The 25,921-nt window shown below is 44.4% G+C and overlaps 2 protein-coding genes across 2 annotated transcripts in view; both read left to right on the top strand.

The window, feature by feature from the left end:
* LOC132566875 (complement factor H-like) overlaps nt 1-17,646 on the top strand; it is a 29,886-nt gene extending 12,240 nt beyond the window's left edge. The window contains exons 6-9 of the mRNA XM_060232370.1: nt 3,320-3,493; nt 11,951-12,151; nt 15,760-15,942; nt 16,353-17,646. Of these exons, the coding sequence (XP_060088353.1) occupies nt 3,320-3,493; nt 11,951-12,151; nt 15,760-15,942; nt 16,353-16,543 (749 nt within the window). The 3' untranslated portion in view covers nt 16,544-17,646. The remainder of the gene's footprint in view (nt 1-3,319; nt 3,494-11,950; nt 12,152-15,759; nt 15,943-16,352) is intronic.
* Nucleotides 1-25,921, top strand: part of LOC132567367 (complement factor H-like) — a 121,086-nt gene that overhangs the window by 83,950 nt on the left and 11,215 nt on the right. Inside the window, exons 18-21 of the mRNA XM_060233041.1 lie at nt 3,320-3,493; nt 11,951-12,151; nt 16,353-16,535; nt 21,750-21,932. Of these exons, the coding sequence (XP_060089024.1) occupies nt 3,320-3,493; nt 11,951-12,151; nt 16,353-16,535; nt 21,750-21,932 (741 nt within the window). The remainder of the gene's footprint in view (nt 1-3,319; nt 3,494-11,950; nt 12,152-16,352; nt 16,536-21,749; nt 21,933-25,921) is intronic.

The following is a 25,921-nucleotide window of genomic DNA, read 5'->3' on the forward strand; positions in this document are numbered from 1 at the left end:
TCTATATATACAGACGAGCGATTTATCCTCTTTTAAGAGTTATCTCCCTTACCAGGCAGTAGGGGTGTGCATTCAGCTAAATCTCAGCTGAAAAAAATACCCAGAAAATACCTTATCAGTATATTTCGGGTACTGATTCAGCCAAATTTAGATCGTGTTTGTCTATCCAAACAATTTTTTTTAGGCAGAGTCCTATTTTTGAAATCACCAGATACACAGACTTAAATGCATTTTAAAGGATAGCGGTTCTTTTAAATGCCTTCTCCAAGCTTTGCCACTTTGCAGCTTGGAGAACTCTAAAGGTGTTTAAAGTGTATAATGGAACTGGAAAAAAAATTGGTTTCCTGAATCCAAGTACCATACCGGTTTTCGGATTTGGAAATATTTATTTATTTCCGTAGATTTGTAGGCCGCCCTTTCCCATAGTGGGCTCAGGGCAGCTTCCAACACAATAAAACAATCAAACCAATTTAAAACTGTTAAAATAGTTAAAACAGTTTAGAATTAAGACAATTAAGCCATAGCTCACATTAAGTTGGGCAGCATAGATGGTATTAAAAGATCGATTAGGCTTACTTACTCCAACCCAGGTGTTCAAATCCCGGCTATATTGGTTTCAAGGAATCAGTACAGTGCAATCAGTGTGTGTGTGTGTGTGTGGGGGGGTAAATGATAGGACACCCTATAATATCAGGAAATACTGATATTATTTGTTATTAAATTAGACTTTTAGGCTGCCCTCCCCTGAAAAACAGGGCTCAGGGTAGTGTACAGCCCAATAAAATTCCAATACAATTTATAAATTACAGTTAAAATTCCAAAATTAAAATATACCTAAAGATTTAATGCAGTCCAACCCATCTGATGGTGAAAAGTTTGCAGGAGATGACACAGCCTTGTAGGGGAGGGAGGCTGGAGGAAATGGGAAAGAGAGAGTGCCAGACTATGTTATAGCTGCCGCTGTCCTCAACCAAATGCTGGTGGAATGTCTCTGCCTTACATGTTCTGTGGAAAGGTAGCAGATCCTGCAGGGCATGGATGTTATCTGGCAGAGAGTTCCACCACGTAGATCTCTCTCAGGCTGGGGTCCACCAGAAGGTTATCTCCTGAGTATAAAGTTCTTCTGGGAGAGACAGTCTGGAAGGCACATGGGTCCCAGACAGTTAAAAGCCTTAAGGGTCAGAAACGAAACTTTAAACCTCATCCAGTGCTTTTTGGATTCAATATACCAAAAAGGGGGGGGGGGGTTGCACACCTGTATTGGGCAGGGATTACTTCTCTCGACTAGAAGCTCTGTCCCTTTCTGGCTTGAATGGGAATTTTCTGCAGTTCTCTCACTCCTCTTTGCCTCCTTCCCAGTCCACAGTCAGAGCAAAACTATCTCTTCTTCAACCATCAGTTGGTATAGTTGTTAAGCACTGGTTACCAAGTTATGAGAGGTTCCATATAAATGCTTACATTTCTTCTGGTTGTTGGAAGAAGAAGAGATTGGATTTATGCTGTATGGTTCTATTTTCTAGGGATGTAGCACATAGTCTCTTAAACTAATAATTAATTTAAAAGTGAGCTGTGATTCATTGACGTGGCAAATTGATAATTTTTATTCTTAAATTTATTAAAAATACTTTTAAAAAATGCTGCCATTTTTAAAATACTGCTGTACCTTACAGAGACCACAAGGCACAGGATGCGGCTCTCACATTCTGAAGGGCTAAGACCTTAACAAATGCCAAGACCTTGCCAGTGCCATTGTTGACAAGACACTAAGTGGCAAACTTCTGAGGATGCACCCTAGAAGCCAAATGGTGGTCTAGAGCAGGGGTGCCCAACCCCCAGGGCTGTGGATTGGTACTGGTCTGTGGCCTGTTCCCAAGTGGGCCATGCAGCTGCCCGCTCACCCCACTGTGCAGCCTCCCCCTCCCCCATTTATACCACTTTAAGGCCGGGGAAGGTGCCATGAAGCACTTTCCAGGCCGACCTCTCCCGCGCCCTGCTGATCAGCTGATCCAATCAGCGGGGGGAAACCACGGCAGCAGTGGCAAGCAACCGCTGACACAGCTGAGCTGCTGTGGTTTTCCTGGCTGATTGGATCAGCTGAACAGCAGGGGGGGGGAGGTCAGTCTGGAAGGTGCTCCACCATCCCTGGCTTCAAAGTGGTAAAAACGGGGCAGTGAGGCTGTGCGGGGGTGGGCGGCAAGGCTGCGGGGGGTGGGGAAGAGGAGGGAGGAGGAAATGGGGGCAGAGGAGGAGGCGCTGCGGGGGGGGGTGGCTGCTGGCTCTGGGGCCGGTCCCTGGAACAAAATAGGTTGGGGCCCTCTGGCCTAGAGCAGTTGTTTGGAAGGGGTAAAGCCTCAAACCTCCTGGGGACATCTCCCAACCCCCTTCCCAGGTTTGGGTGATGGAGGAAGGTTTTGCAAGGCCTTTTGGCTATCAGAGACTGGAAAAGGGCTGAGGAGGAGCATATGGAGGATGCTCTGTTCTTGAATGGCAACCCTGAAAAAGAGAAGGAATCTCAGAAGCAACCCGGGCGGGGGGGGGGCGGTGTGTGGCAAGAAGGTCCCTAATGACCAAAAAAACCCTGCCGTTCTGTCGCTTAAAAAGGCCTGGCATATTGCTTGTTTGGGGAGAATTGTATTAAAGATTAAATTCCTTTTGAAATTATTTCTGAATGGTGTCAATCTTTTAATTTGGTTTAGTTATAATATATTTAAAAATTAGGCCTATGTTCCTTGGTTTTTAACTAATGTCCAAATGAAGATCTGTACTTCTGAGACCCATTTAAATATTTGAAAACTAGCAGCATATTCCTGTTCTTTCGTCATAACTTGCCTAAGGACACCCTGCATCTCTAACCTTTCCTGATAAATATTACCTTATACACTGTCATAATAAACACACTACTTTCTAAACCTCAGCCAATGTCTTAGGAGGACTAAAAATCCATTTATGTATCACATGTTACCTAGTGGTGGTGACACTATAGCCAATTTCCCATTCACCCTATACCGCTCTGACGTTCCTCTTTACAACGTGGCATCCTTCCGGTTTCCCACTATCTGCCCTGGGGCTTCAGCTTGCGTTGGCATTTTTGCACGGTAAACAGAAACTGCTAAAAAACAGTTTCTTGTTGCTGCACAAAAATGCTGATGCAAGCTGAAGCCCTGAGGCAGATAGTGGGAAATCAGGACACCACGCTGAAAAGAGGAACATCAGAGCGGCGTAGGGTGAGTGGGAAATCAGTCTCAGATGACTAATAAGAGCCAAGTGTGAAGGTTTTTTTTACCAGATTTCTCTTGGCTAAACATCTGTTCCTCCACAGAAATTGTATGCTTACATCCAGAAGTAAGTAATGGCATGGTCAGTCCTCATCGCCAACAGTACTCAGATGAAGACACAATCCAGATACAGTGTGATCCTGGCTATGAGCCTGAACACCAGCAAGAAACTTCCAAGTGCACTAAGGATGGCTGGCTACCACAACCAAAATGTGTCTGTAAGTAATTTTCACCCTTGCAGTGATCTCTCCAGAGTCAAAGGCCAAATAGTCAGTTCTAGGGCAGTAGGACCTAATACAATTCCGCAGGGCCTGCAAGGTGGAGATGTTCTGCAATGGGCTCTATCATACCTAGCAGTGGTACCCTTCCTGTTCTCTTTTATGTCCCTCCTTTCCCCCCCACCCCTGCCCACAAGATGGTGGTACAGTCCAGAACGAGAAGCTGAAAACTGAAGTAAACCATTTGGAGTCCTTTAGGTATTTTTAAGTATGTTTTAATTCTGTGGTTATTGTATTTTAATTATATATTTATGTTATATATTGTTGCACATTGCCCAGAGCCCTGCTTAGGCAGGGACTGGGCAATTGACACATCTAATCTAATAAATAAAATAATAAATAATATCCTTGAAGAGCAGGGCCCATATATAATAGTGATGAGAAAAGGCAATTGAAAATCAGAAAAAGGCCTATTAAAGGTATGGAATAAAACCAAACTTTCCAGATTTCTGATTCATATAACTCTGAACAACCCTGAACAAATATGCATAATTATTATTGTAAACAGTTGAATGCCATCCTGAATAAAACAGTTTTCAGCTGCCACCTAACGATGGGGAGTGAGGGGGGACAAGTGCACCCCCTGGTAAGATTGTGCTGTAGTTGTGCAACTACCACCCAAAAGGCCCTCTCTCACATACCCACCAGATGAGCTTCTTTGGTTGAAAGGTCAAAAGGACCTTTTCCCTGTTGGCATTTAGTGTGTCATCTCTTGAGACTCGAAGGAATAAAGTCTGCACACAGCTGCTGTTAGGCAAACTATATACTATATTTATTTACAGATATTTACACAGACTAACAAAGTGCTCTGCATATACAACCACAATCCATCCACCACATGGAGCACTGGGCTACGTTACATTTATACAGTTCAGCACAGTTCATTATCCAATCAGCTTAGTGCTGAGTCATTATACTCTTCCCCCTTACATCATTCTTGCTGATGCAATCTGGAGGACTGCCAGCTGTCAACTGTCAGCTAGATCATCTACTGTCCTGTAGATCATTGCAGCTCTAGCTGCGGTCTTATGACTGTATACTCTGACACCCCTCCTCATGTCTCAGACTACTAGCTTCAACATTTCTCTCAGCTTTAAGAATCTGTCTACTGCTACATTCTTTGTAAATACATATGCAACATTACCACAAGATTTACTATGTTTAAGAATGAGCATTCCGTTATTTACAGCTTCTCTAACATTTTGGTAATGGATATTTATGTGCTTACTCCTGCTTTTTATTCCTCTGCCAACTGCTAGATGCTAAGTAGGGATGTGCAAAAAAAAAAATAATAATTCGGAAGTACACGGATTCGGAAGTATACGGGGGGTGGGTGGGATATGGTATCCCGTATATTTCTGAATTTCGTAGTTGGAATAGCCACATATACGGTAGATGCGCGGCTATTTCCGAATATATGGCCCCATTATACCTTATGGGCTATTGAAATCAATGGCAAATAGGGTATATTTGAAGCCGCCTGGAGGGGAGGGGGTTTGAGGAAGAGCCCCCAAATTTGCAGGGGACCTGCAGGGGACTCTCCCATACAAATCCCCCAAGTCCAAAAAAGATTGGGCCAGGGGGTCCCATTCCACCATTATACCCTATGGGCCAAAAGGGCCATTGCCACCAATGATGGGGAAAGCCCAATTAGCCACTTCCTCCACTATAATTGCTGTGGGGAAAGTGGCTCTGGCCAGAGAGGGGTTTGAGGGAGAGGCCCCAAAACTGCAGGGCAGCTTCAGGGGACTTCCCAGCATGAAACCCCCCTGGCCCCAAAAGACTGCACCCATCAGTGGGCACCCCAAAAGGAACACTGCTCCCAATGGTGAGAAAAAACCAATTAGAGCCACTTCCTCACTGTAATTGTTGTGGGAAAAGTGGCTCTGGGGAGCAGGAGGTTTTGAGGAGAGCCCCCCAAACTGCTGTGTAGCTTCAGGGCACTGTCCCACACAAAACCCACAAGACCAAAAAAGAATTGGACCAGGGGGTCCAATTCCTGGGGTACCCAAAGCCAAACCTAACTTCACACCAGATAATTACTATAGGACCCAAATGCACTACATCCCTCTATCTACTCTATGAACCCTGCTGGCCTGGAACCAATATAAACCCAGTTGCCAACGTCACTGCCACACAAAACACAATCTGCTCAAGGTCTGCTCTGCAGACATGGCTGCAGCAAACCCAGATGCCAGATCTCCAGCCCTGCCCCAAACAACATGGGGACAGCTGACCAAGCACAACAAGCCTGCTGGTTCTGGGTCTCTCACCCAGGTGCTAGCTTCCCTGCCACAGAATACACAATCTACTGATTCCAGCTCTCCAGCCCTGCCCCAAACAACATGGGGAGAGCTGGCCAAGCACAACAAGCCTGCTGGTTCTGAGTCTCTCACCAGCTTCTGCCAGCTTCCCCCCCAAAAAAAACCAGAGCCAGGAAAAGGGACAACAGGAGAAGGCCAAGAAACTCAACTGTTAAAAAAGTGGCCTTTTAAACAATGAAAATTAGGCCAAACAGCTCCCCCCAAGACCCAGAACCAGAAGAGAAAAGGAACAGCAGCAGCACAACACAGCAGCAACAAATCAAACACAGAATCCTTTTAAAACAGGAAAAAACTTAACTTTTAACAATACAGGAACTTTACCAAACCCTCCCCCCCAAATAAAACCTTCACCCTAACCCCAAGAAATCCAAGCCACCCAACTCAGGAAAAGTAAAAGGACACTGCACTTTTAAAAGTCCTCTCACTAAAGTAAGATATGGGCAAATTGGCAAAACCCCCCCACCCCATGCCCTTTCCCCCAGCAGAACCCCCTAGCCCCCTAACCCCAAATAAGCTACCCACCACCCAAATCTGGATAAGTAAAGGGACTCTGAGTCTTAAAAAGTCCTTTTACCAACTAAAATAAAAACAAGAACCCCAAGACTGTCTTACCTTGTCTTCTCTACTCCAGGCAAGTCTGGTAAGGTTAAGAGAGAGCATCAGCAGCTGAGGCCAAGGGCCAGCACAGCACAATCTCTCTCTCACACCAACACACACCAACACAGCAGCAATGGAGGAGTCCAGCCAGGCAGACTCCTTAAAAAGGTTCTCTGGCCCTACAGAGAGCAGTTTCAAAAAATAGCACTGCTCTATGATTGGCCAGACAACAGTGCTAACCCAAGTAAGCAAAAGATCAAAAGAACAACAATGTTGCTGATGGGTAGGGGATCAGCTACACAACAGCCCTTCAAAGCATGCATTTGGAATGCATTTTGCAAATGCATGCTTTGGATTGGCTGCTGGGGCTCCTCTTCCCCCTCCCCCTCCTCCCTGATACCAGGGAGGCTATGGGAGAGGCGGGAAAAGGCTACCAAAGGTGGGAAAGGAGTTCTTGTATTGTGAGAAAGGGAGAAAAGTACTTCTTTCTCTACTTTCTCAATCTCATGCATTATCTTGTAAACCTCTATCATGTCACCCTGCAGTAGACGTTTCTCCAAGCTAAAGAGCCCTAAGCGTTTCAACCTTTCTTCATAGGGAAAGTGTTCCAGCCCTTTAATCATTCTAGTTGCCCTTTTCTGGACTTTCTCCAATGCTATAATATCCTTTTTGAGGTGCGGCGACCAGAACTGCACACAGTACTCCAAATGAGACCGCACCATCGATTTATACAGGGGCATTATGATACTGGCTGATTTGTTTTCAATTCCCTTCCTAATAATTCCCAGCATGGTGTTGGCCTTTTTTTATTGCAAACGCACACTGTCTTGTCATTTTCAGTGAATTATCTACCACGACCCCAAGATCTCTCTCATGGTCAGTCTCTGCAAGTTCACACCCCATCAACTTGTATTTGTAGCTGGGATTCTTGGCCCCAATGTGCATTACTTTGCACTTGGCCACATTGAACCTCATCTGCCACATTGACGTCCACTCACCCAGCCTCAACAGATCCCTTTGGAGTTCCTCACAATCCTCTCTGGTTCTCACCACCCTGAACAATTTAGTGTCATCCGCAAATTTGGCCACTTCACTGCTCACTCCCAACTCGAAATCATTTATGAACAAGTTAAAGAGCATGGGACCCAGTACCAAGCCCTGCGGCACCCCACTGCTTACCGTCCTCCACTGCGAAGACTGCCCATTTATACTCACTCTCTGCTTCCTATTACTCAGCCAGTTTTTGATCCACAAAAGGACCTGTCCTTTTACTCCATGACTCTCAAGCTTTCTAAGGAGCCTTTGATGAGGAACTTTATCAAAAGCTTTCTGGAAGTCAAGGTAAACAACATCTATCGGGTCTCCTTTGTCCACATGTTTGTTCACCCCCTCAAAGAAATGTAGCAGGTTAGTGAGGCAAGATCTTCCCCTACAGAACCCATGCTGAGTCTTCCTCAATAACCCGTGTTCATCAATGTGCCTACTCATTCTGTCCTTGATAATGGTTTCTACCAACTTTCCCGGTATTGAAGTCAGACTGACTGGCCTGTAATTTCCCGGATCTCCTCTGGAACCCTTTTTAAAGATGGGGGTGACATTTGCTACCTTCCAGTCCTCAGGAACGGAGGCAGATTTCAATGAAAGATTACAGATTTTTGTTAGAAGATCCACAAGTTCAACTTTGAGTTCTTTCAGAACTCTCGGATGAATGCCATCCGGACCCGGTGACATTAGTTTTTAATTTGTCTATTAGTTGTAGGACCTCCTCTTTTGTCACCTCAATCTGACTCAGGTCTTTCAACACCCCTTCCAAAATTAGTGGTTCTGGGGCAGGCAAACACTTCTCATCTTCCACGGTGAAGACGGAGGCAAAAAATGCATTCAGCTTCTCAGCCATTTCCCCATCCTCCTTCAGTAATCCTTTTACCCCATGGTCATCAAAGGGCCCCACTGCTTCCCTGGCTGGTTTCCTACTTCAAATATATTTGAAGAAATTTTTATTGTTGGTCTTTATGTTTTTTGCAATATGCTCCTCATAGTCCCTTTTTGCCTGCCTGATCACAGTCTTGCATTTGATTTGCCACAGCCTGTGTTCCCTTTTATTAATCTCACTTGGACTGGTTTTCCACCGCTTAAAGGAGTCCTTCTTACCTTTTACAGCTTCCATTACTTCGTTTGTTAACCACGCAGGCCTCTTCTTATACCTGTTTGTGCCTTTCCTAACTTGTGGTATGTATTTTATCTGAGCTTCTAGGATTATAGTTTTAAATAGTCTCCAAGCTTCCCCAAGGGTTTTGACCGTATTTACCTTTCCTTTCAGTTTCCTCCTCACATGCCTCCTCATCTCAGAGAATTTACCCCTTTTAAAGTTAAAGGTGGTTGTGGCGGTCTTTTTGGGCAACTCCCTATTTATACAAACAGTGAAATCAATAACATTATGGTCACTGTTCCCAAGCGGCGCAATCACTTTTACATCTCTCACCAAGTCTTGGGCATTACTTAGGACCAAATCCAGGATCGCCCCACCCCTGGTAGGTTCTGAGACCATCTGCTCCATAGCACAGTCATTGAGAGCATCAAGAAACTCAATCTCTTTCTCTCGACCGGAACACATATTGACCCAATCAATCTGCGGGTAGTTAAAATCACCTATTACGACACAGGTTTTACGTTTAGCCACTATCTTTAATCCTTCCATCATATTATAATCGTCCTCTCTCTTTTGATTTGGTGGGCGATAACAAACTCCCATAGTTAAATTTCCTTTTGGGCCCTCTATTTCAACCCAAAGCATTTCTAAAAGGGAATCTAATTCTCTGACCTCAGTCTTACTGGACCGTATATCCTCTCTGACATACAGAGCCACCCCACCTCCAACCCTTCCCTCCCTATCCTTCCGATATAACTTATATCCAGGAATCACCGTGTCCCACTGATTCTCCTCATTCCACCAAGTTTCTGAAATTCCCACAATGTCTGTGTTTTCTCCCAACACTAAACATTCCAATTCACCAATTTTACTTTGGACACTTCTAGCATTTGCATACAAACATCTATAATTTCCCAGGCAAGCTAGGCCCGCCACCTCCCTCCTGCCGCCTCGAGAATCTGGCAGACAGTCCATACTGTTTGTCACCATCACAGTGGACAACTCAGATCCGTTACCCGGTAGAAAAATAGCAGCCAACCCTTCATCTCTTTGAGACGAGTCCTCCCAAACCAGAGACGTTTCATCTCCTGTCGGCTTTCCCCCAAGATTTAGTTTAAAAACTGCTCTGCCACCTTTTTGATTTTAATCGCCAGCAGCCTGGTTCCATCCGGAGACAAGTGAAGACCGTCTCTTTTGTACAGCTCCCGCTTGTTCCAGAAAGCATCCCAGTGCTTAACAAACTTAAACCCTTCCTCCTTACACCATCGTCTCATCCACACATTGAGACTTCTAATTTGCGCCTGTCTCTCCTGCCCTGCACATGGAACAGGTAGCTCTTCCGAGAAGGCCACCTTGGAGGTCCTGGCCTTAAGTCTCCCACCTAGCAGCCTAAATTTCTCCTCCAGGACCTCATGACTGCATTTCCCCACATCGTTGGTGCCAACATGCACCACGACCACCGGCTCCTCCCCAGCACTGTCTATCAGCCTATCTACTACACGCGTAATGTCCGCTACCTTTGCACCAGGCAGGCAAGTCACCATACGGCCAATACACGGTTTTGCCACCCAGCTGTCTACTTGCCTAAGGATCGAATCACCAACTACCAAGACCCCCCCTCTCCCCCTGCCCAGGGATGGTTCCTTGGCGCGATAGGATACCTGCTCACCAACCGAAGAAGAGGTCCCTTCTGAGGGCGCATTCCCCTTATCCTCAGCAAGGTGCCCTGTTCCCTCTCAACCCTCATGCTCTCTGGCAGCAATGGGGCTGCCACAGTCAGAGTGGGGCTTATCTAATACGCCCCCGAGAGTCTTCCCCAATTGCCTAACTGACCATCTCCTCTTCTCCAGGGCAGTCACCTCTGCCTCAAGGGTACGAACTCGTTCCCTGAGGACCAGGAGCTCCTTACATTGAGCACACACCCAAGACTTCTGTCCTGTGGGCAGATAGTCATACATGTGACACTCAGTGCAAAACACTGGAAAGCCTCCACCCCCTGCTGGCATTCTACCTTCATGAGATATATATATATATATATATCTCCTCCAGGACCTCATGACTGCATTTCCCCACATCGTTGGTGCCAACATGCACCACGACCACCGGCTCCTCCCCAGCACTGTCTATCAGCCTATCTACTACACGTGTAATGTCTGCTACCTTCGCACCAGGCAGGCAAGTCACCATACGGTCAATACGCGGTTTTGCCACCCAGCTGTCTATGTGTGTGTGTGTGTGTGTGTATGTATATATATATATATATATATATATATATAAATATAAAAATATACAGTCCTCTTTAAATGCTGTTGTTTAAGTGGCTCCCCTTCTGGAAGGTCAACTTACCTTATTGGGAGAACAAGGAAATCAGGGATCTGGGTTCCTGGTCCTTAGGAAGCCCCTAGGCGAAGAACCATAGGCCAAAAGCCCTTTAGTTCTCGCCCTTCGGCTTGCGCCAAAGGCTCGCGCCTTTGGCAAGGCGCAGCTTAAAATGCAAAGAGGGTGGAGCAGACCACTCCTAAGCAGTCATCAACAATCACTCTCAATCACTTTCACCTTTAGCCCACTCACCCAAACATACAGCAGTTCCCCAGCTATCACAACTCAGCCTTTTCAGCAGTCACACAAGCCTCAGAATGAAGTCTTTCAAAACTCAGAAATTCTCAGCAACTTCTCCAGCTGTCTCAGCTTCTCAGAGCTGCTCTGCTCTGTTCTGCTCCTCTCAGGCCTCTCTGAGATGTCAGATGCCACTCCAGATGCCAGATGCTCTCCAGATGCCAGAGATTAGCTGCTCTTGAAGTGGGAGGGAGTGAATGCCTTCACTTGGGTGGGTGGGAAGATAGCAAGGTTGGGAGGGCACTCACCTAGAGCCTCTTTTTAGAGCCTAGTGTATTTTTCTTCACAATGGGCCATTTCTAGTGAGGAATGTGATGAAACCGACACAATTCTGCCTTCAGACCCGGTCCCATCAACTCCCTTTTGAGCTCCTGAAGGGAGCTTATCTTCTTTCTACCACTAGGGCATGCTGCCACCACCTGCTCAATTTAGGAGTTCCTGACTGCAGATCACAGACCTATTTTAAAATGATTTCTTCTTTTTTCCCCATTCACTTACTACAGCCTTTCCTTGATTAAGCCAAGGCCATCTTTGTTTTTACTAGTTTCTCTGCACTTTATCTGTCATTCTCTAGTGCAGCCCTCTTTCCTATTTTTCCCCTGGGTTCCATCTTCCATGTGTGTTACTGCCCCCAACATGTTAAGGAAAATGATCTAAAAGTGGAATACTGTTATCTTCATCTTACCTTTTTCTCTCTCATGTCTTCCAAAGCAAAACGCTGTAACTACCCAGAAGGAGAGAATATAGTAGTATCTGGATACCCTTGGCGTTACAGAGATTTCTACTTTCCAAAAAGGGAGGGAGCTTACATTGACACTAAATGCAACAATGGCTTCTTGCCAGCAAATAAAGAGATCTGGCAACGTTCGACATGCACTAAATCTGGATGGAATCCAGAACCAAAATGCTTTAGTAAGTACATGTTTTCATTGTGTTCTTCCATTATTAAGCAACTAGGAATCAAAATGATTATGTATTAAAACATTTTCTTGCAAACTCTAAAACTTCAGTCCTTTAGGTGTCTGCTGAAAACTTTTTAAGGTTTCTGTCTGAAAATAGTAATTGTGACAGCTCACATTGTTGGCTGTTGTTCCCAGTTAAAAACACATTTTAGATGGCAGCATCTACATGGTAAGCATTCTGTCTCCCTGCCATTGCTCCTTTTCTAGAAGGAGCAGCCACATGGGAATTTTGTGACAAATTGCCTCCATCAGATTCCAATTCCCTTCAGCTTTCCTTCAGCACCACTGGGGGATTTTTTCAGGCGTCTTCCAAAAAATGGTAATTGGTAATCTTCTGTAGCACGATGACATTAGAACAATCTTGTACCATGATTTACTATTTCTCTGGAATCCCAACCTGTCAGTCAAAAGCAGTACATCTTTGCCTCTTTTTCTTGCAGTGATATAAGAGGAAAAGTGCCTTTTCCCTTATGTTACCACAATGAAAAGCAGTGGAAGTTTTTTTTTTTTTTAATGATGCTGGGAATTCATAGAAACTAGCAGATCTTTGCAACAGATTTCTTACAGAGAATATGCATGAACGAAGAGTTGCCAAAACTTCCAGTGTACATCGAGGAATAGGTTTTGTTTAAATAAGCAAACCTGCTGCTGAGGGGCATAGTAGGAGAGGTCAACAAACCTGAAAAGGGTCCAAGATTTACAGAAAAATGCGATATCTTAAAAAACAATCCTACATTGGGGAATTTTAAAAAACCAAAAATGATAAAAGCAACACCTGCAGCTTTAATAATGGACTTCATCAGTGGTTCTTGCTAGGCAACCTCAGTATTCCAGGCTGGGTTTATGTGAGGAAAAAATAAGGGGGAAGGCCCTTCCCAGGCCTATTTTGACCTTTGAGGGAAAACTTGTTAGGGCCAGGCTTGACTAGGGTTGCCATCTCCATGTTTTGTGGATATTTTGTGGTGGAGTCTGAGAAGTGCAGGGTTTGGGGAGGGGAGAGGCCTCAGCTGAATATAGAATTCCCTCGACAATTCAGGCATTTTCTCCAAGGGGATCGATCTCATCTGGAATTTAGTTGTAATTCTGGGAGAAAAGGTTGTCAGGTCCAACTCAGGAATTATCTGGAGACTTTGGGGATGGAGCCGAGAGACTTTCCCATTCCCTAAAAAAAATAAATAAAAATACAGTTCCCCTGAACACAGTCTTCATTTCCTCCTCCTCTTTTTTTGCATTCAAATGGTTCCACAGCAGCTTCCACTAAAATGAAAGAGCTCTCTCTCTCTCTCTCACACACACACACACAACTGCCAAAACAAACAGTTTGCATGCCACAATTTTGTGATCTCCCTGGGGCAGTGGTATAGATAGCTTTATTCACCAGAGTTGCTGAATGTAACAATCTGTTGTATTTAAAAAAAATAATAATGGAGAGAGAGGTCTAGGGGGTGGAGTTTTCCTCTATCCCATACTCAGATTCTCATTAACTCTTTACTATCGCTTTTACTACACAGCCTCTGAAAAGATCGGACTTTCTTGCTCTCTCACACACAAACAAACACATGGCTTTTCCTGCTCATCTTCCCCAATCTTCAGTCACATGGAGATTTAAAGGCACACACACACTTTCCAAAACAGAAGTAGCTGCAAGCTGCCTGAGAGCTAAAAGCATATAGTGGCAGTTGGGGCAAGGCTTCCCCACCAGTCAGCTGACTGGAGGCAAAGAGGAGCCTGCAAAACCAGGGGTTCTCCTGTCTGGATCTGGGGACTGGCAAACCTACTGGGAGATCTTCAGGTTCCACCTAAAGGGTGGGAACCCAAGGCAACTGTTGGGTGACTTGATACCACCCAATGACTCAACTAGGCTTGGCTGCTTGCATCAACAGCAGTCACCCTATGAAAACCAGTGTAGTGCAGCAGTTAGAGCTTCAGAGTAGGATCTGGGAGACCAGGGTTCAAATTCTCATTTTCTTGTGGAAGCTCACTGAGTGATTTGGGGCCAGTCACGTACTTTCAGCCTAACTCATAGGGGTTTTCTGCAGATAAAAAGAAAGATAGCCAAATAATGTAAGTTGCTCTGCTCCCCACTTGTGGAGGAGTATAAATGAGATAAATTAATAATAAATATAACTGAAGATGGGAGGCAGATAAAAAGGAGATTAGTGAATGGCTGAGAAGGAGAAAATGAGGCAAAGAAAGGGTAGAGGATATGGAGGCTGACCATGGGAGAGAAAAAGAGTGTGGGGACAGGGATACAGGGGAAACTGAGGTGCTACCACAGAAGTCCTTGAGGGTTCCTACCATACACACGGGCCTAGCCCAACAGCCAGCAACACATAGACAAGCCATGACTTTCCTAGGCAGAGGCTGCTGGGGGTACGCTTAAGACAGAGGAGCAAATAAAGGTAGGTTGGCTGTTGGGTGGGAAGGAGATAGGGTTGCCAACTTCAGGTTAGGAAATTCCTAAAGATTTGGGGGGTGGAGCCTGGGGAAGGTGGGGTTTGAGGAAGGAAGGAACCTCAGAGGGGTGTGATATCATAGACTCCACCCTCCAAAGTAGTCATTTCCTCCAGGGAAACTAGCGTTGCAAACCTGCAGCTGGGGGTTGAAGATCATCTGGAATTACAACTGCCCTCCAGATGACAGAGATCAGTTCCTTTGAGAAAATGTCTACTTTGGAAGATGGCCTCTATGGCACTGTACACTACTGAGATTGCTACCCTTTCCAAACCTCACCCTTCCAAGACTCTACCCACAAATCTTCAGGAATTTCCCATCCTGGAGCTGGCAATCCTAATGGGGTAACTGATCTCTGTAGTGGGAGATCTGTTGTGATTCCAGGACATCTCAAGGCCCCTAACTGAAGAAGAAAAGGAGGCAGGAAAAGGAGAGATGCTATGTGGGTTTCAGGAAAGAGAAACAGGAAATAGTTAGGGAGGGAAAAATGAGATGTCTCCCACAAGTCCTTACGGGTTCCCATTTGTCATTATCTAATGTTGTAAAGTGTATTACAAAGGAATATTCTGAGTGAGTAAAACCTTGTCTTAAAAGCTTTTCATTAATTCTCAAATGGAAAACATATTATTGGAGTTTTCTCCCCCCCTCCAAATTTCCCACTTGTCCATTGAAAGAAATTGGAGTGGGGGGCTCCTCATGAAACACCTCACAAATTTTTCTACAGTGTCTCTTGGGCCTTCATGCCCTTCTAATGATATGTGACTACATACATTTGAATTACATGTTTTATAAGTGTTTCCACTTATAGGTTCTCATGAGAATTTTTTTAGAGGCTAAATTGTGATGGCTGTGTCCTCTATGGATGCCTCTGAAGCATCTGCAGACTGGGCATCTCTTTGTCCTGTCTGGGCATCTTCTCTGCCCTTTTCCTGTTCCTCAGCCATCCTGTATCACGTCATTTTCTATAAAAGCAGCCAAATTCTGCAATGACTTCTATTTTTTCTTTAAAGGTTTAAGGATGCATTTTGTAAATTGTTTCCCTAATAGAATTTGAGTTGTGAATATTTCCCTTGTAGAAAACTCTTCCTACTCTGTTTGCTTTAGAACAATGTGAACACAGAAGAGGGTTTCCACATGGTAATTTTGTTTATTTGACCTGGCATAAATTCATAGAAGGCAATGACATTTCATTTTCCTGTGATATGGGATATTATCCTGAACAACAGGAAGCAAAGACCAAGTGCACAAAAAATGGCTGGTCCCCCACTCCAAGATGCATCTCCAGCGGTAAGCTTTACTCATGTCCTCTTACATGACAATATGTCATCAGGGAAACTGAATGCTACTCTTAATCTACTTTAAACAATTTATCCAAGAATGTTGGGTGATTGGATTATTAGAAATAAAATAAATAAAACAAAAGCAAGCTAGGCTATATGATTGTTTTCCTCCCAGCTACAGAGAACTGAATCCTTCTTTATACACAGATCATTCACAAGGGCAGGCATCTGACACTACTATTCCCCATACCTTCTCTCTTAAGCCCACATATACTTTAGGGGGATGTTGAGAGAGCCAAGATGGTGACTCAATAGTCATGCTCAGATGCTCAGTATATTGTGAGGTTCAAGGTTCACTTGGGACCTTGGGTTCATCAGTTTTGTTCAGCCTAACCTACCACCCTTTGTCTCTGTTAGAAATACCTACCTGTGAAAGCAAACCTCTACTTAATGGCTTTTTCACTGACCGAAAGGACCAGTTTGCTCTCAATGAGAGAACAAGATATAGTTGTCAGATTGGTTTCACAACTCGGGAAGGACATGAAGAGGGAGAGACACAGTGCCTTAGAGGAGGATGGTCACCGAAGCCAGAGTGTATCAGTAAGTAGTTCAATGACTGAAAAATTCTGTGTTGTTTATACATTACCAGGAAGCAGGTCGAAAATTGATTGAATTAGCACACAACTTGAAAAAGTAAGCAACAGCTATAACCAGTTGGTGTCAACTATTCATCAAAGGTGATTAATGGAACTAAAATACCAGTATGGTAAAGTGGTATGAATGATGAGCTGGGGAGACCCAGGTTCAAATACTCACTCAGCCATGAACCATCCTGGATGTATGTTTTGGGGTCAGTCAGTCTCACTTATCATAATGTACCACACTGGTTATTGTGAGGGGAAATTGGTGAAGTTAGAAAACCATGTATGCTGCTGTGAGCTTTTGGGGAGAAAGACAGGATAACAAGAGGTCTGGAAGTCACTAAAGCCACCACATCAGTACCTTTCCCTCAGGCACCCTTGCACACAACTTGATTTGTGTTCTGAAAATTTATATTAGCAATATCTATTCAGCAAGCTGTGGCTTCTTATAAATGCCACTGGAAATAGTTATTTCCTATGTGAACATTTCCACCATGTCCGTGGCTGTTCACCAGGGGCCCAGGAATACCTTCTTCTAGTTAAAACAGATCCACTTTTTGTCACACTGCCTAATCCTGTAAAAATAATAGTCCTCTGCTCTGGATTTTCCAGATCAGGCAGGATACCTGCAGGGAAAAGTTGTGTTTCCCTGTTCTACTCTTTGATATGAGAACAAAACCCAGACACGGCATAGGATATGTGTTTTGATTTTTGTACAAAAGCAGTGTGTGTGTGGCGTTATTAACTGTGCTTTCAGGGAAGGAAGAATTCTTGTGCCCCCCCCCCCCCCAGTACATACATATTACAGTAGCTTTAGGCATTTATTTGCTCTAGAAAAAGGCTAATCACTTGCTACTGTTAGAACATTTGAGATCAAATATAGAATTTGAAGACTTCAGCTGCCTTGGGCTGGAGTTCAAAAGGCATGGTTAAACAGCTAACAAAATAGACTGAACTGATACTTTCAGCATAACTGACCTCATTGGTTTTTTGTGTAGATAAAAAGTAGAAGAGCGGAATAACATAATCTGCTTTGTTCCCCCCACCCATGGAAAATGGTGCAGTATTGATGAGGTAAATAAATAATAAATATAGCTGAAGATGGGAGGCAGATAAAAAGTAGGTTGGTGAATGACTTGGAAAGAGAGAATGAAGCAAGGAGAGGATATAGGAGCTGCCTGTGGGAGGGGAAAAGGAAATAGGTATTTTTTTCAGTGCATACAGCAAGAATGCATACTTGGAATCTGTTTTCAGTGATCCCAGGAGTCTAATCTTATGAATCTAAGCAGTGTCTTGCTGGATCAAACGAAGTTCCTCTAGTCCAGGATGCTTTCCAAGGCTGCAAGCAACTACAGTTGGTAGGCATTGCACTGAAAACACAGAAGAAGAAGAAAAACTTAAAGATTTTGCAATTTTTGTATTTTGTTAGACTGTGCTGCTAACTATGCCTTGCAGCTGAGATTTTGAAAACTGACAAGCATTAGAAAACCACTGATAGATGTGCCAGATTTGTAGTGCATTCCAGTCTATGCCAGATCAGATTGTTGTCCATATTTTCTCATGCCTAAAGATGTTTTTAGAATACATTCAAGCTTGTGGGAGCAATAACAATGGAAAGTGAATAGTCATGCTTTTTCTTACTACACAAAGCTGATTAAACTTATAGTGACGCATGTATGCATCCATAATGACTGCAGGTATAGTATCACCTTATACATCAGGGTTTTTTTTTTAACAGGAACTCTTACATATTAGGCCACACACCTCTTGGAGCCAATCCTCCAAGAACTTACAGGGCTCTTGTTAGAAGGCGTACTGTAAGCTCTTGGAGGATTGGTTATATCAGAGGTGTCTGGCTCAATATACAAAGGAGTTCCTGCTACAAAATAGGCTTCCCAACCCCCCCGCCCTGGCGGGGGACTCCAGAATTTATAGCCTCCTCCCCCGGTCTCCAAAAGTCCAGAAGCGGGGGGAGGGGGGAACTTCATGCCACTCTCCGGAGAGAGCCTGCCTGATTCCCTGCACCCACCGAAGGCTCGGCACTGGAGTCCAGTCCTCACCCAGGCATGCTAAGCAAGAGCCGAAAAAGAAGGGAAGGGAGGGTGTGTGTGTGTGTGTCCTGTCCTGTTAGTAAAGAAGATTTGTAGAGGTGGTTGGTGTGTAAATAAACATTCCTTCCAGGCACAGAGAGAGGGAGATCTAGCAAACATTTTCTCGTCACACAAACCTGCTCTGTGCCTTCACTGCAGAACAGAAAGGCATGAGGTGTTCTTGATGAGATTTTGAATGATGATAAACTGCCTTGCCCTCAACCTGTCAGCAGCAACTTCTGCAGAACTTTGCAGTAGAATACTTATTGAGAACTTTTGGGGTTGTTTTGCCTTTAAGAAGAAAAGCCTCTCTTCCAGAACAGGAAGTGCAGGCAAGGAGTAGTCTTCTGACGCTGTTTTGCTCTGCGACTAAGGTGCTTTCTAAAGCTTGATTTTAAATGATTTAAGGTATCGGTTTAGAGTGCTTAAGTTTTCGTTTTATGTGCTTCTCAGCCGGGCTGGGCTAAGCGCAGTCCCAGCCTTGTGTTCTTGTGGAGACTGTTTATTTTTTCATTGTCTTATCTGATTTATTGCCTCCTCTGCTTTTATTGCCTTTGGCTACCCCATGTTCAGCTTAACTTTGGTATATGCTGGCCCGGGTGTCTGGAACATTCTGAAGAAATTTGTCTTAATTTTTAAAACCTTGCTAAAACTTTGAACCCAGTGGCACCTTTAAGACCAACAAAGTTTAATTCAAGGTATATTTTTTCATATGCAAGCATATTTATTCAACTGATTTGCAGATTACAGAAGTCATTTTCACTTGAGAAAATGGGTGTTAAAACTAACCTATTTTTATTTGCTAGCATTGTTTTGCTGAGTTAATTATCCTGCTCTCCTCCCCCCCCCCCCTTAAGATATAGCAGGTTTTTTATCACAACAAACACACCAAACAAACCAATCCTATAACTACTGGGGGGAGGGATTTTCCAGGTAAAGATCAGATAGTTTGACAGGAATTGTATTTTTTGTGAAAAGGAAGCAATATAGTTTATTGCATTATGAATATGTTGGTTCTAGATGACTTTTAAACATATTTTTGAGCAATGTTTCCTCTAAGCTGAGTTAGTGTGAGCTAGTTCAGTTTTTAGTCTCCAGCTCACACATTTTGGTCTTAGCTCAGGAAAAATGGCCCCACATGAAACTAATTTATGCAGGAGCTCATGACTTCAATGCCAATAGCTCACAAAGTAGATTTTTTGCTCACATGACCCCACAGTTTAGAGGGAACATTGCTTCTGAGTCTCAGGTGTTCTAAATGCAGTACTGCAGATATTGTTTTGATATTGTGTTCTTTTCTAATCCCACTAAATGAAAAGATGAATAACTGATACTTGAAAGTATTTCCTGGAATTATGGCATATCTCCAGATTACAAAGTCAATTTCTGCTGGAGAAAATGGATGCTTTGGAGGGTGGACTTTGGGAGCATTGTAATCCACTGAGTTCCGTGTCCTCCCCAGGCTCCACCTCCAAGTCTCCAGGAATACCCCAACCTGGAGCTGGCAACCCTACTCCTGCCTCTGGTCAGTGACAGGTCCTGGCAACCCTAGAGCTATTCTATTACATGATGGTAACCAGAGCTGCTTATTAGGATTTTTGGTAGGGGTGATATATGCAAACCTCCACTCCCAATTGCTAGACATAGAGGAGGACATAATATGCTCTAGTGTGCATATAAGAATTTTCTCTGGTGTGAATTATCTTAAGCTTCCAAATTGCCAAGTTCCTGAAGCATAAAGAGCTACAAATTCTTTTTTGTGGCAAAGAGAATGCAACTGAGAAATACCTGACCACAGAATTACCAGAGGTATGATAGAGCTACTTAGGCTTGTAATTGTGTTTGACCTGAGAAGACAGCAGTAACTAAGTCTTACTAGGTTGGGAATGGCTTCCACTGTTTAAGAGGGAAGCCCATATCTGTTTTGAATTAAGTGACATTATTTAGCAAGCTTTCATCCAAATTTGTCAATTAGAATCTTATCATTTGAATTGAGTCTAGCACTAAAGTCTCTCCCCCCCCCCCCTTTAGAATCAGGTGTGCTGGAGTATCTAATAAAAGTTCTTCAATAAAAAATTCAGATTAATTACAGCACCTTGCTATATCTGATCATTTTTGCTGGGGAGGGATATATACATTTAGTATTAGAAGAGACCCCATTTTGAAGTGTAGGATGATAGCCATTGCCCATGGGTTTGAATTTTTTAGATGGACACATTCAATTTAAGTGATGTAGAAATTAGGATTCCTAAACCCCCATGAAGGGTTTTAGAGGTGGGGTTTGATGCAGTGTGCTGGAAGTGATATAGAGGAGTGAAGTTCAGGAAGTGACATAACTTGACCTTTGACTTGGAAGTGATGTCACTTCCTTGCTCCTGGCTCCACCCCCAAAGTCTCCTGGCTCCACCCCCAAAGTCCCCAGATATTTCTTAAATTGGACTTGGCAACCCTACTACAAAATAAAGCCCTGCATTTAGCATAGACCCATTAATGTTTGACAGAACCCCAGTAACAGTTATTGGGTCTCCTCCATGGTTCTCCTCCCTATCTTTTATGTATTTTAATTCAATTATTTTTATTAATATGATTTTAGTGTTTTCAGTTGTTCTAATGTTTTAGGCACGTTGCCTTGGGATTCTGATTGAGGGGAAAGGAAGTATAAAAATGTATTTATTCTCGGTTTTTTTTTTAACAGGAACTCTTACATATTAGGCCACACACCTCTTGGAGCCAATCCTCCAAGAACTTACAGGGCTCTTGTTAGAAGGCGTACTGTAAGCTCTTGGAGGATTGGTTATATCAGAGGTGTCTGGCTCAATATACAAAGGAGTTCCTGCTACAAAATAAAGCCCTGCATTTAGCATAGACCCATTAATGTTTGACAGAACCCCAGTAACAGTTATTGGGTCTCCTCCATGGTTCTCCTCCCTATCTTTTATGTATTTTAATTCAATTATTTTTATTAATATGATTTTAGTGTTTTCAGTTGTTCTAATGTTTTAGGCACGTTGCCTTGGGATTCTGATTGAGGGGAAAGGAAGTATAAAAATGTATTTATTCTCTGACATAATGTATCATTACAGCTGCTGAAGGAAACTGCAGCCATCCTCCTGTTGTTCAAAATGGTGACTTCCTTAACTCTGTTCAGATGCAATATCCACCAGGCACAATACTGCAATATAAATGTCAAAACTTGTATTTAATGAATGGAGCTTCTGAAGTACGTTGTGAAAATGGTCTTTGGACTGAACCTCCAACGTGCATAGGTACTGGAAAAATTTGGAATTATATACTTGAGGAGTAAGGCCCATTGTGGAAATAAATATAATGAGCTCTAGAAAGAGGCTCTGGGCAAGTGCCCTGGCCTTGGACACTCAGCATCAATTTGCTGTGGTGTCCTTGCATGACAACAATCACACAGATGCTGAAGCTCAGCATTCCTTTTGTCTGCAGTGTGTTGTTTCTGCCTTTTTACTGTTGTATTTGGCCTCGCAGCTTTTAGCATTAGTGTGTACTTGTGCCATGATCTGTCTTTTTTGGCCTGGCTTGGTTGTGTAATGGTATACCAGAGTATGCACCTCAAGGCAGCCATTTTCTGTAGTTCCACCAGGTAGATCTCTCTCAGGCTGGGGACCACCAGAAGATTCTTATCTCCTGAGTGTAAAGTTCTTCTGGGAGAGACAGTCTGGAAGGCACATGGGTCCCAGACAGTTAAAAGCATTAAGGGTCAGAAATGAAAATTTAAACCTCATCCGGTACTTTTTGGGTTCAATATACCAAAAAAGGGGGTGGGGTGTTTGCATACCTGTATTGGGAAGGGATTACTTCTCTTGACTAGAAGAGAAAGCAGCTTACATCATTCTCTTCTCACCCTTTTGATCTGCACAACAACTCTGTGAGGGAGGATAGGCTGAAAGTCTGTGACTGGTCCAAAATCACCCAGACAGCTTCCAAAACCAGTGAGACCCTGCTCTGAAGAGCTAACTGGTACACCACACTGGCTGCGATAGGGGGCTGCTGCTGAACAGGAGCAAGCAGCCAGGCCTAGTTAAGTCATGCTAGTCAGGTGGCTTCAAGTCACCCAGAGGGTGCTGCCAGACCTAGGGTAGCCAACCTCCAGGTGAAGGCTCAAGACCTCCTGGGAACACAACTGAACTCAAAACAATAGATCTCTTTCCCTCTGGAGAAAATAACTGCTTTGGAGGGTGGAGTCTATGGCATTATATTCAGCTGATGCCTCTCCCCAAACCCTGTCCTCCTCAAACTCCACCACAAAATCTCTAGGAATTTCCCACCAACCTGGAGCTGGCAACCCTAGTCAGGACTGGCCCCAATGAATTCTCCCTCAAAGGCTAAAATAGGTCTGAAAAGGACCTCCTCTCCCTGTTTTTTTTAATGAGAGAACCAAGTCTGAAGTACTATGGTTGCTTATAACAGCCATTGGGGGAAAATGGAGGACCTAGCAGGATGGCTAATAGAATGCAAAGACAGCTTTCCCAGTGGCCTAATCCTAGTCTGTCCTGGGGCTGGAGGGTGGGTTGCTCTCTGTCGAGATTGAGTGACATGAGGCTCAGCCAAAGGGAGGGTAGGCGGGTTATGTATGTATATTTTAGTGATAAAACCAAAGTCGTGGTGGCACATTTTGGTGTCCTGATTTGTTACAGTCACTGGGACTGTACTGTACCAAGAATTGACTGACACTCTGTCTGTCAACACTTTCTGCTACCTTGGGGTAGCCTCTCTTCACCCGCCCACTGCAGCCTTTCCCACATTCTTGCTGGAATGGCTTGCAATCAATTTCTGCCATGCCATTGGCTGATTCTGCTCTCCCCTGCCCATTGCTGGCCCTGTCAGGCAAGAGCACCATCAGATGGCCACTGACCTCTGAGGGAGACAGTTCTCTGCTGTACTGATTAGCAGATATGCCAAAAATATTGTGCAAATCACACTCTTAAATAGTTGGTACAAATTAAATATATTATGAAAAGCATACAAAAGTTATCATAAATTCAGAACATTTTAGCCAAACAAAAGTCTCAAATGTAATATTTCAGGGAGGACCCCTTAAAGTCTCTTAATTTCACAAAGAGAGTACTAAGAATCAAAAACAAAGTTCCAAAGGAGTTCCTCCGTTGTTTGTTGGCTTCTGAAGGAAAAATTCTTGCCTTCATGCAACCACCGTTTTTTAATTGTGTTCCACTGCTCCTGCAGCTTCCTCATAAGCCAACTGAAATTTCCAGCCAAGGTCTCTCTCAAACGCCCATTACAGTATCTTAATTGACAGCAATTCTCTCTCGGCTTGGCTTCGCGAACGAAGATTTAAGAAGGGTGCAATAGTCCACGTTTGCTGCAGGCTCGCTGGTGGCTGACAAGACCAATGTGGGACAGGCAGGTCCGGCCACAGCGGCTGCAGGGAAAAGTCTGATTTAGGGTTGGTCCTGTAGCAGTGCGATTCTTCCTCAATCTCCTTTTGTCCTCAAGACCAGCTATGCGTGTGTTCTCAAAGGAAGAGACAGCCTGGTGGATGGTGTGCCTCCATGCTTTGCGATCTGAGGCTAGGTCAGACCACTGGTGATGGTTGATGTGACAGGTGCTAAGGGATTTCTTCAAGGAGTCCTTGTACCTCTTCTTTGGTGCCCCTCTATTTCGATGGCCGGTGGAGAGTTCGCCATACAGGGCAATCTTGGGAAGGCGGTGGTTTTCCATCCTAGAAATATGCCCTGCCCAGCGCAGCTGCGTCTTCAACAGCAGTGCCTCGATGCTGGTAACCTCTGCCCGCTTGAGGACTTCAGTGTTGGTCACAAAGTCACTCCAGTGGATGTTGAGGATGGTGCGAAGGCAGCGCTGATGAAAGCGCTCAAGGAGTCGAAGGTGATGACGGTATAAAACCCACGATTCGGAGCCATAGATGAGGGTTGTCATCACAACCGCTTTGTAAACATTGATCTTTGTGCCTTTTTTCAGATGCTTGTTGCTCCACACTCTTTTGTGCAGTCGGCCAAATGCACGGTTTGCCTTTGCCAGCCTGTTGTCAATCTCCTTGTCGATCTTGGCATCTGAGGAGATGATGCACCCCAGGTAGCTGAACTGCTGGACTGTCTTCAGAACTGATTCACCCACAGTGATGCAGGGAGGGTGATAATCTTCCTGGGGTGCAGGCTGGTGGAGAACTTCTGTCTTCTTCAGACTAACTTCTAGGCCGAATAGCTTGGCAGCCTCTGCAAAGCAGGACGTCATATGCTGCAGAGCTGATACCGAGTGGGAGACGAGTGCAGCATCATCAGCAAACAGTAGCTCTCGGATGAGTTTTTCCATTGTCTTGGAGTGTGCCTTTAGTCGCCTCAGGTTGAACAGGCTGCCATCGGTGCGATAGCAGATGTAGACACCATCGTCCTCATCTAGATCTACTGCGGCTCTTTGAAGCATCATGCTAAAGAAGATCGTAAAGAGAGTTGGCACGAGAACGCAGCCTTGCTTTACACCTGTGCCTATTGGGAAGGGCTCCGAGAGGTTGTTGCAGTGTCTGACTTGGCCTCGCTGGTCTTCGTGTAGCTGGATGATCATGTTGAGGAACCTTGGGGGACATCCTAAACGTTCCAAGATTTGCCACAGGCCTTTCCTGCTAACGGTATCGAAAGCTTTGGTAAGGTCGACAAAAGTCACATACAGAGCCTTGTTCTGTTCCCTGCATTTCTCTTGGAGCTGCCTGAGAACAAATACCATGTCGGTGGTGCTCCTGTTAGCTCTGAAGCCGCACTGGCTCTCTGGGAGGAGTTCTTCTGCAATGGTGGGCACCAGTCTGTTCAGGAGTATTCTGGCAAGGATTTTGCCTGCGATGGAGAGCAGGGTTATCCCCCGGTAGTTGGAGCAGTCTGACTTTTCCCCTTTGTTCTTGTATAGGGTGATGATGATTGCATCGCGAAAGTCCTGTGGTAATTTGCCTTGTTCCCAGCAGGTGACAAGTACTTTGTGAAGTGAGCTATGTAGTACTGTGCCCCCATGCTTCCAGATCTCTGGTGGAATTCCATCAACTCCTGCTGCCTTGCCACTTTTCAGTTGCTTGATGGCTTTAACAGTCTCTTCTAGGGTGGGGATCTCATCCAACTCTGTTTTCACCGGTTGAAGTGGGGTGAGGTGGATTGCTGAATCTTGAACTACGCGGTTGGCACTGAAGAGAACCTGAAAATACTCCGACCACCGGTTCAGTATGGATGCCTTGTCTGTGAGGAGCACTTGGCCGTCTGCACTATGCAAG

The sequence above is a fragment of the Heteronotia binoei genome, chromosome 2 (assembly GCF_032191835.1).
Source record: "Heteronotia binoei isolate CCM8104 ecotype False Entrance Well chromosome 2, APGP_CSIRO_Hbin_v1, whole genome shotgun sequence".
Taxonomy (NCBI): Eukaryota; Metazoa; Chordata; class Lepidosauria; order Squamata; family Gekkonidae; genus Heteronotia; species Heteronotia binoei.